Source organism: Megalops cyprinoides, chromosome 1 (assembly GCF_013368585.1).
Source record: "Megalops cyprinoides isolate fMegCyp1 chromosome 1, fMegCyp1.pri, whole genome shotgun sequence".
Taxonomy (NCBI): domain Eukaryota; kingdom Metazoa; phylum Chordata; class Actinopteri; order Elopiformes; family Megalopidae; genus Megalops; species Megalops cyprinoides.
Window position 1 is genome coordinate 60,087,837 of NC_050583.1, and position 11,739 is coordinate 60,099,575.

At 38.6% G+C, this 11,739-nt stretch overlaps 1 protein-coding gene across 2 annotated transcripts in view; it reads left to right on the top strand.

The window, feature by feature from the left end:
- LOC118777140 (VPS10 domain-containing receptor SorCS1) overlaps positions 1-6,425 on the top strand; it is a 162,272-nt gene extending 155,847 nt beyond the window's left edge. The window contains exons 24-27 of one of the 2 annotated variants that reach the window (XM_036527893.1): positions 1,779-1,878; positions 2,135-2,240; positions 3,017-3,165; positions 6,217-6,425. In XM_036527893.1, coding sequence (XP_036383786.1) covers positions 1,779-1,878; positions 2,135-2,240; positions 3,017-3,165; positions 6,217-6,281 — 420 coding nt within the window. In that variant the 3' untranslated portion in view covers positions 6,282-6,425. Of the gene's footprint in view, positions 1-1,778; positions 1,879-2,134; positions 2,241-3,016; positions 3,166-6,216 lie in introns of those variants that run through there. The other variant, XM_036527902.1, reaches the window with a different exon arrangement.
- The last annotated feature ends 5,314 nt before the right edge of the window (positions 6,426-11,739 follow it).

Consider the following 11,739-nt stretch of genomic DNA (forward strand, 5'->3'; position numbering starts at 1 on the left):
TCAATGTTTGCTTGCCTTCATTTCTTGAACAGAGGAACTCATTTTAGGTTTCACCCAATACAAGTAACATTTCATAAGTGACACACATAATTTATCTGAGATATATTGATGATATGAACATGCCTTGCCAAGGACAATGTTGTAATCAATTACATACATTACTCTGCAGAGTCATTTGCAATTTGTATCACTGTTTATTTTTGTCAGTGTTCAATATCTAAATAGATTTGAGAATTCCTCAGAAGTCATACATACTGTATCTAACCCTATGTGGGTGTTATGTTTTTAAGAGAGGCCTAGTCTGACTTTTCAAACTATGGCTACACACACACACACACACACAGTATGTGTCAAGATATACACCTAGTTTTACAATTTCTGTTTATTCACCCCGATTATAGGGCTGGGGGCACAGGAAGAAATTGAGACAAAGGGAATGTCATGAAAAATATCTCCGGCTGTAAATCATATATGAATTAATGTGCATTTAATAAGCCCAAGGCCTCGTATAACAGAATATGTGCACATTTGGGAAGTCTACTTGTGCATGTGCTGTGCAGAACCAGTTGGAAATCTAGTAGATTTTGTTATAAACCTGCTTGATTGCCTGGCAAGACCCCTCACCCTACTGTGCAATAAATCTTCATTCAAGGTTGGCATCTTGAAAGTGTAATGTGTCTGCAGCTTATTAAAATGTATAATAGATTTACTGACCCTGATGCACAGTAAGAAAAAAGTAATTATTCATGGAATAGTCTAATTTTAACTGGTAGAAAATATAAAAGGGAATGAAGGACTGAAAAAATCACTCATATCACAATTAATTTGCTAAATGAAGCAGATAAAATTAATGAAGCTTAGCAATGGAATAGAATGAATTCCGCAAAGCCGTTTGTTTGGCAGTATCTCCCAGTGGCTGTAAATTCAGTGTGTCTTATTCCTTGGGTCCTGGCATGGAGTGAAATGAATGAATGGATTGTAAGCTAAAAGAAAATAAAACTAAAACTACTCCTGTGATAATAGAAATATTTATGCACTTTGGTACAGTGCAATGTATGGCTGTAAACAGACTATACTTACCACTAAATTTAACCAGCTGGAAGCTACACAGAAATGTTTTAAGTTAGACTACTTCAGCAACTCCAGTTTGGTTTTGCATGCTTTAACATACTGTACCTTGGCCAGGTCAAGGCAGTATGGCTAATATATGGCTAAAAATCTTGCATTTCAGGCAATTGGTTATGTGTCCCTGAGATATCCACATTTAAACATTAGTGGGATTGCAAAAACGAACATTGTGAAATGTATCAGTGCATGGATTTTGAACATTGTCACAAATATCTGGGAACAACTGTCTTGTTGACCTTAAGTTTACTCTACTGATTACAAGTCCGCCTTTACTGTACAGAGCACGTATGTAGTGACTGTAAATGCCCATTAAAATGATCCATTTCACATCCAGTCCATGGCACAGACGAAGCCTGGGCCTGCACCTTTCAACCAGAAAAAGTAAAAAGCATAGCCACAGCAAATCAGAACAAATCAAAGGAGTGCACAGCAAGAGAGCCAATAAAATGTCAAAGATTCTTCTCTGTGTCTGCACCCCACTCTCCCAATAAACTGTGAACAACTCTCACACGCTGTGCTTCTTATGGTAATTGAAGTTGCCTCTGCATAAACATGAAAAGTGAACTCCCGAATGTATTGTGGTGGACATTAAAATATGTATGCAACCTCAAGTGGTACACGTCACGAGAAACATGTTTATCCTTCCCCAGCTGTCTGAAGTCCTACTCAGCGCCCTTAATCAAAACCTTGTACAATTCACTCTTCGTCCTGGGGTTCAAGTCACAGTCTATGCCGCACATTTGTCAGCGGGTAAGTCACCTTCTTGGGTCATTGTACAAAGACAAGTGACACAGTTTGCTTTCTTTAGAGATGATTATGAAGGCTTATTCAGAGACACATGGGTCTAATTCATGGGAAATGCAAGTAAAACCCTCTTTGCAAACATGTTGATCCGATTATGTTTTGACTGTTGAGTGTGCAGTACTGTGCAAGCTTGTATTTTACATGAAAATGTGTTGTATTCATCATGTTTGTTTTGCATATGCTTGTATTTTTTTTCATATAGCTCCTCTGGTGGACACCAGTGAAAATCACAGCGGCTCCGCAATGCTCATGCTACTGTCTGTAGTGGTTGTGGGTTTAGCAGTCTTTGTCATCTATAAGTTCAAAAGGTACAGTAATCTGCATAAATATATATTGATAAAAACAATGATTAATAGAAATATAAAATTGAAATGAATGATTTGATTTTATATGTGACTTTATACACCACCGACCTATAAAAAATAATGAAGAGCAGTAACTATTACTCTTGTTTCAAGCTGCAGTGGCCTGCCATGTTGCTAACAGTAAAGATCACACTCCTGATTGCTGAAATTCATGCATCTCAGAATTCTCTGCGAATGCAAAATGTCAGTCAGCTCTCAGACAGTATCAATATTTAGCCCTTAGAGAATATGCTGGTTGACCTTTCTGAAATATTAAATGAGTTCTTTCCGCACAGGTGCAGAAAAGGGCATTAAGGGTTACAAAGATAGGAGCTGAGATGAAGAATGTGTTTGACAGTCTGTACATACATTCTCCTTTGTTGTCTAGTTAGTGTTCAAAATAATAAAGCAAAAAAACTTGGCTTGTATTTTGATGTATTTTGTATTTTGATGTATAAAGATGTATTTTGTATTTTGATGTATAAAGATGTATTTTGTATTTTGATGTATAAAGATGTATTTTGACATCATGGCTGAATTGTGTGTGCATGCGCGTGTGTGTGTGTGTCTGCGTGTCTGCGTGTTTGTGTACAGCATGTTCATGAATGAATACAAATGAGATCCACCCACCATGAATCTTCTCAATATCATGGCATTTGTGCGTCTTTCAATGATCCACGCCCAAGTTATTTACCTTTTCATTCTCTTTATCCACGTTTCATTGTGAATCTTTCCTCAAGGAAGATCCCAGGCCTCAATGTCTATGCGCAGATGCAGAACGAAAAAGAGCAAGAAATGATTAGTCCAGTAAGTCCCACAGAGAGCACCCCAAACACACAGAGGGAACTGGGGACTTCTCTGGACACAGCTCTGGACACACAGGCCATAGGTACAGTATCAGCACCCTTAGAAACGGTTTCAGTGCCGTCTTCTTCCTCTAGAAGATTTCCTTCAGACGTTTAATGTCAAGGGATACATGTTTAGTGTCATTTTGACATAATAGCTTGGCTTCGTGCTTTGTGTGCTTGATCATATATATATATATATATATATAGTGGCGACTGGTGAGCTGGAAACAGGGGAGGCTGAAACATTACCTTTACATCTATCATTACTTTCAGCCTGTTCCCCTTTATCCTCCTTGATTAACAATAAAAAAAATAATTCACAGAATAATTGACACCAATGCGTGAATAGAGTAAATGATTATGCTCGCGAAACAGTGCAGATTGTCTGTAGTTTGTGCGCTATTGCGAAAGCTACAGCATGAGGTTGTTTAATTAACAAGGATGGCAACTTGAACAATTAAGTGGCAAGTAATCCCAAAGCTTTCTCGTAAATGTTTCACATTATAGCTTTCTTGTGTTACAAAATTCAAATTACAAAACAGCTAAATTCAGTTAGATCGATTTAAATTACTGAGAATAAACTTTTAGGTTAGGTTGAGTGCAATGAACAATAACGTTTAGAACACCTCACAAAAGCTGTGATGTGTCATGAGCATTTAATGTAATTTAAATCGATAAATGCCATCTTTGTTAATTAAACAATCTCACGTTGTAGCTTTCGCAAGCACACAAACTTCAGACAATCTGCACTGTTTCGCGAGCATAATCATGTACTCCATTTACGTGATTGGTGTAAATTATTCTGTGAATTATTGTTTTATTGTTAATCACCGAGGATAAAGGGGAACAGGTTGAAAGTAATGATAGATTTAAAGGTAATATTTCAGCCTCCCCTGTTTCCAGCTCACCAGCTGCCACTGTGTATATATATGTGTATATTTTTTTTTTCAGGAAATGGATATGTATATAAATGTATAACTGTATAAATGCTACACCAATAATAATAACTATAATCATAGTCGTAATCAATCATAATAATTTCCATACAAAGATTCAGGAGGGGACTTTAAAGACAATCCCCACACAATCAAGCAGACCATGACAAATTGGTCCCTTCCTTTCAGTGTCAGTTGTTCACGGCATTCACAGTCCGTTGTCTGCTCGCTTGCTAACACTCCTTCATTTTGGATGGACCGCCGACGTGACTCGCGCCATGGATCCCAGCTCTGTCTTTGCTGGCTCCTCTGACCTGTCCAAGGGTCATGCACCTACCTGTCGACTCACTCGCTATTCTGCTAAGATCGCAACCGTATCTGTCCAGCATCCTCCCTGGCGTTGCCGCCTGCGAGTCACTTCTCTGCCCCCCCAGGGGTCTCTTCCTCAGTGGCTTCCTCTATCTTGCTCACCCTCAGCAGCCAGCACTCTCCCACTGCCCCTGACCTCCAGGTCAACCCAGCGTTTCCAAATCCACAACCCCTTCCATTAGCAATGGGACAATAGGTAATCTGTGGAGGGCTCTTAAGGAATGGGAAGTTTCTTTTTGTTGTACTGCACACAAACCTGAGCTCTTCTGTTGGTATCTCTCTGCTCTGCTGAGTAAGCAGCCAGCAGCTTTGCATCCCAGGCCACGCACCCCAATGATATCACCACATTGCCCGCCAACAACCTGAGAAAGCCCCTGCCTGGGCTGGCCACTCAGCAGCTCGTCTGGGACACGTTGTAACCCGCTATCTCCTGCTCCTTTCCAGACCGTCCCCCATCAGGACCCCTTGCACCTTTCTCTATGTGCTGCATTCTGCTCCCCTCTCTGCTGCTGCCCCACCGGGCCCTTTCCATGCCCTTCCTCTTCTTTCTGCTTCCGTGCCCATCCCCACCATGCACAGCCGTGCCAAGTTCCCTGGTCCAGGCCACGTCTGGCTCCACTACAGCACTGTCCTCCCACCTGCTGGCCCGGCCGCATTCTTTGCCCTCTTCCCTCTGGCTATGCAGGCGGGGATGATCCTGTTCTCCTCCATCCCTGTCCCTGGTGCTGTGCAGGCACCGGAACCTCTGCCTGGTTATTCCGGCCTCGGGCTTTCCCAGTTGGCCCCTCCGGTTCCTGTCCTTGAACGCTTCACGGCTGCTGTCAGCGTATTTCTGTGGTTTGGTTTTAATCCTACCACGGGCTGTTCTAGGCTTCTTTGGCCAGCATTTCACAGCAGAACCTTTTTGGGGGGCTACTGTCACCTAACTCACCGTATATATTCATTTTTCTTCCAGGTCTCAAAGCGGTTTTGCAATTTGTTTGATTCGAAGTTTAGACTATGCATCTTATCTCTGCTCTCTAATCTGCTGTATCTAACAGTTGCCCATGTTCAATAATAAATACAATCTCAGACCTCTCTCCGCTGATAGAGGACTAATTTGGATTTAATGCAGGGCATATATATCTCTGGCTGGTGAATCTTTTGGGGGCTCAACAACCTCAGCCCACGCCCAGGTGTGATCCCTTCGTTGTACTCCAAACCACACAAAGTATCGCTGCAACCACGTCAACTGCAACCTTCATGTTTTGATTGTATGGATGTCAACTGAACTGAAGTTCCAAACAAAGAACCAGGAGGAGGACTTACACAAAATAACACACAAAAATGAACCAAACCCAGACAAACTGATCCTGGCCATGACTGTAAAAATCACACTTAGCACTTTGTTTCAGTGTTGCACATCATCCCTCCTCCACCCCATCTCCTGCTTTCTTTCCCTGTTTACAATGTCCACATGAGGAGGGATCAGCAACCTCAGCTCAGGGAGGTGCCAAACATGTGTCTCGAAGCCAAATACAGTACCATTATTATGACATCAAAAACAACCTTCAAACGTTGGTTTATTGAAATTAATATTTACTAAATTATAATAATCACAATAGTTACAGTAAAATTATGATGATGGGGGGTTATTCATGTTTTATTTGCCATTTGCTGATGTGGGCCATAAAATTCTGGAGTAAGACAAAAGTTAATACAGTCTTGAAATGTAAGCGTTGCATGCTGTGCAAAAGAATATTCTGATGCAATCACCATCTTTCTTTTTTATTTTTCCTCTTTTGATAGGACGAATTCAACCTCACAAGAATATCAAATTGTCAACAGAGATCCCCACATACGTCAACGTTTAAACTGTGGAGCGCAAACATTCAATCCAGTTGTGTTTTGGACTTTCAAACCATTCAGACACAAAGGTTTTAAGCTTTATACCTGTGCATGTTGGACATTGCTGACACAAACTGTGCTCTGTTGATACCAGAATAAACTGTGTACAGGTTTTTTGTTTTTTATATATATGTCTGTATGAAATAAAACATTTTGAGTACATTATTTATACAAGGTACAATACATACTGTATTACTCTAGGGAAAAACATGCATGTAAACAAAAATCTATTTGGTTTGCAGAAGTGGCTTTTACATATGTTTGTTTTACATTAATGCTAACAACAGTGGTACACTATTTATTCATGAGAATATATTAAATTTGAAAGACTCAAACTTTTTTGTAAATCATGAATGTTTGTGAGATATGAAAGTGTTTTAATAACATAAACTAAAATATTATATTTGAATGAAAGTTTGGTTAACTGAACTGAAAATGAGACATTTTAGTATGTATTTTCTCAGCAAATGATTGATATTGCACAATGCATAATTCATTTATTTAGTTAATTTTCACTTTTCCAAGGTACTCTATCCAAGATTTTTTTTTTGACAAGTTAAATTTACAACAATGCACATAATAATAGAAGCAGGGTTAATTCTTATTAGTTTGGTGTCATTTTCATTGCAGTATTCTTCTGTCTTCAAGAAGCTTATATTTATCATGTTCAACTTTTTGAGAACATTGTAAAACGTTATTGTACACTGTAACCACAAGTCTAGAAAGAGGTATGGTAACAAATGAAACAAATCAAGAACTAAAATCGATCCTGATAAAATCATTGTTTTTTCCATAATTTATGCAGTTGCACTGAAACTACTGTCAGGTTCATTTTTAAGTGTTTATTAAGTATGCATTAAAGTACTGTTTCACAATAACATCACTATAGAACCTGTTTGAAGAGCAAATTCAATTCTATACTGAGCTATTTAATGATAACAGTGCATTTTTTTTATTTTGAATTTTCCCCCTGCTTACTGTGTACTGTACATCATCCATCATAAATTAATTACGAGATTATGTTTTCTTCATTTTGTTTGCATACTTATGTTTCTATATGTCAGCAAATGTGTATTTACCTTACAAAACATTTTTTTTTTAAATCTTGTCACATAGCAGACATTGAGCCTGATTATTGTTGGCTCTAATCCCTAAACCATGAATGCTATGATACTTCTGCATAGTTTGATACTTCTCTGATACATATGAACTCTTAAATGAATAGCTCTGTTTGGTAATTGGCACAAATCATTTGCATCAACTTTAAGTATCTCTATGTGGTGAGGCTGAATGTACACCTTTTCCTACAAACCACTTAATCAAATGTATAGAGATATGTGTCTGCATGCTTGCAATGGACTTTCTTTTTCTTAATGCTTTTCTCTTCTCCCAATGCACATCTTTTGATCTAATTTACAGATATATTTGACAGGGTCACGAATATAAAATGAATGCTAAAACCTATTATTTGCATGGTTTTGCATTCAGAACTGACAGGAGTGCAGTGTTTGACTGAGGCCTGTATTGTCCTAGAGATTCAAAAAAGAATTCTCCTTGTCATCTGAAAATTAAAGGGATGAAACTTCAGAATGACCAGACAAACCTACAGAGCATTGAATAAATGGAAATAATTATAATCAGTAAGTTTAATCTTGTGTTGCAACCACTGTAGTCTAAAATATGACAGGGAACCTGAAAGGGTAAATGTACGGTAAAAAAAAAAACAAACGGTGTTGCGGACCATAATATACTTTGCCATAAACATTCTGAGCACACACAAACTGAAAGACAAAATTGAAAAGACATTTGCTGTGCAAAGGTTACACACCTGGCTTATGCTATATGTTTCTTTTGGAGACAGGGGTTATGGACTCCACCTGGCATATTGTATGCTTTTAAGCTTTCTGTTTTTGATCTGGTAAATACCAGTGGGGTAATATCCATACACAAAGTCCGGACCCAAAGGATCTTAAATAAAAATACTACCAAGGCTGAAACAAAACTCCCCCTGTCTCCAAACCCTAACACAATGGAAGCAGAAAATGAAGGGGTCTGGAATTTACTTAAAAAGGATTCTGTAGGAAAGAGGTATCAAGGAAGAACATTGGCATGCATGTTATGACATGATATAACATGATTAGTGATGTGATGATCATACAGTGAGAATATCAGCCTATCAGAGTTCTATTTCTCCACCCTGGTTAGCAAGCTTATTTTTGTAGAGAACAAAATTTTATTACTGTAAAGCTTTTATATAAAACAAATTTTAGATGTCTAGTGTTTTGTTGGACTATGACTTTGTTCCATGTGCAGTTGTTTCTGTTTCTTGCTTTTGCAATCATATTTATTAAATGGAACAAATATGTTACCGTGTTTTCATTTTCTTCAGGAAAAAAAAGGAAATACAAAATATATGTTGCAGCAATATCCAACCTGCAAATGAAGCAAAATAAAATGGGCATACATTGAAGCAGTGGTTAAATTTGAAGTCTTGAACTCACAATTTATTTCTGTGCTGTTATGTGTCCATGGACTGTATGCACAATTTCTGTCACGTGATTCATAATTGATATCAGCTGTGACTATTGTGCATATCCCAATTTTCCCTGGTCCAGGATAAAGTCACATTTTATAATTTGATGAGTTACCTCATCTGGATATCTATTTGATGGTTCTTTGTCAAAAATGAATTGTTTTCATTTTATTTTAGGATGAAGAAATTATACTAATTATTCACATTTAGTCAAGGATAAACCTCAATGTGCTACAACTCTCTCTCCCCCTTCATTGCAGATCAGATCTAATCAGGGTGTATGAAATGCATCATAATGATGTCACTAATAAGTTCTCTGACATAATATTTACTCTCCCCAACACCATATAACCATTGATTGCTCATGACGACAAGTCCAAGGCTTAATTTCCCCAAGCATAGAAATTATTTCCTACCAGGAATTCCAATATCCACACGTCCACTTGTCCACTTCAAAACAAAGGTGACTTAGTAAAAAAAAAAAAAGCATGACCTTCCACTATATCTTTAATGCTTTCAACATCTGAGACTTTGGTCATCTTTTGATCATCTTACTGGTAAAAAATACATTATGCTAATGTACCTCAGAGGCCATCAGACATACGGGCTTGCCCTCGGTGAAAAGTAAAACCCCTGCTGTCTGAATCCTAATGTGCAGCAGGTGTCCAAAAGCAAAGGTTCGGAAGGAGAATGGGCAGATATTAGCGATGCGGAGGGATTCAGCACAGAAATTATTGAAGGAGTCTTTAATCTTTCTAAGGCAGACATGTGAAGAGCACACGGAGGGTCCTGGGAGGCAGGAGATTAACCAAAGACCAATGCAAAGAGGATCAGCTTAGCTGAGACCTCAAGGTAACTCATAACCCATGAGACTGTGCAGGGTCTTGGAAAAAAAAAAAAAAAAACATGCTGCAAATTCTGTAAAATCAGTATAGAGGAGACAGTTAAGCTTATGCACATCTCTGTTTTGCTTGTATGATCTCTGTGTATATGATTACCATGATCTTGGAATGTGGCTCAAACAGCTGCTGTTATCGATTGACACTCATCTTCTATTTGAACACAATCGATACTATCAGTTATAGCCATGCTATTTGTTAGGTCACTGAACATGTCAGTACCATGGTGCCATGCTGTCACATAAATCAAAATTTTCAAGAGATAACAAACTCTCTAGCATTGGAAACACCTGATGCAGAACATTTATTTGGTCCTGGAAAAGCAGACTTAAAGGGAGCAGCAGTGTTGCCTCATGAGGAGCTGAAGTGCTTAACTTGTAGGGGAACAGAGATTTTTGTGAAAGCTCTAGCTGCACAAGACTGTGGTGTTGCTTATCTACAATATCAGAGCATGACGGGTCCCTGCATCAGTCAAGCCCAGACATCATGACCTCCTGCCTATAGCACGAAGGGATGAGGGATTACAAACCAGTATTGCCAACAGATACTTGAGGGGGATGGATGAATTTCTGTACCAAAAGGATGGGTGTTGCAGCAATTGCCCTCCCATGCTGAGAGGGTGAGCCTGCCTCTCCAGGGGACCAGATGGCATGTTAAATCAAGCATTGTCCTGAAGGGAATGTCACTTTCCTCTCATCAGTTATTGCCCTAAGACTAATTACAGTTATTAAATGCTTTATTTGATTATAAACCTCATGGGGCATGCCATTCCCACTAGTGGCAGTGCAATGCCTTTGCTTTTACCCTTGCAGCTTCATATATTCACAGCCGTAATATAAACCCAGTAGTTTCATTCCAAATAAGGCTGGAAATCGATTTCTACCCTGGTATGGCACAGTTTTGTGAGCATTTACAAAGGAGTCATTACCATATTGCTGACTTTAATTCTTCGCAAATGAAGTAATTTTCTGATCTTTCTTTTCTATGCTGTTCATTTTAAATGGAAACCATGTATCTGCAATCGGTCTTTTGTTTGGCTACACAAGATGAATTCTCTCTTTGTGCATACCAATAATTATGCATGAATACAACTTGCATAAAGCTGAAAAAGGCAAGAAAAAAAAACACACTCCACAGAAATCTGGTTTGCCTTATGTTCTGTCAAAGCTTTGCAGGATGCATTGTTTTGCACAGTGAAGCAGTGCCATGCATAGGTTCATTTCAGGCAACACGTGAATCACTGTTCTCTTTTTGGATAAGCAGGTTGAGTTGCTGAAGGTTCTTACTATAGGTCAGCTTTATATCCAGCAGACAGCCCAAGCTTTCTGCAAAAAGACTAATTTGATACAATTTTGAGGGAGTGGAAGTCTTTTCTGCAGTTCATGGGAAACTGGCCTGTTCCACAAAAGCCACTTTAAATGTGTTACCTTGGTGTGATTGGATGTCATCATCCATTTATTATCGAACCAGCGCTCAGTCAGACACCTCCAAACTTACCATAATTACTCCAACAAATGCATTCAGGTTGGGTTAGAGCACACTAAAGTAGGATTACTTACAGCAATGCAGTACACAAATAAGTGCATCCTCAACTGTGTACCTGCTTAACTCCTAGAATCCAAAAGCTGTAATTGTGGCCATATGAGCATACTTACTTCTCCACTGAATAGCTCGATCATTTCTCCACATAGAAACATCCTTTTTTGCTTTGCCATGTACAGGAGGCTTGTCACTTTCAATGTGTGGTGTCATCAGTAAATGTGAAAGTGCCTTCTAAATAGAAATACAAAGTCATAACAGTATAGATGTTTAATAAATGTAAAATGCAGTGTGTTAAAATAAATGTTTGCTAGAAAAACTGATATAGCAATGAGATAAATCAAATAGTGCTTAAGATAAGTTCACAAGCAATTGCATTCTCGCCTAAAAAAAATTACGTAGCTAGTAGTTCAGGCACCCTTTAGATTAGAGGTGGCTACTTATTTAGGCATT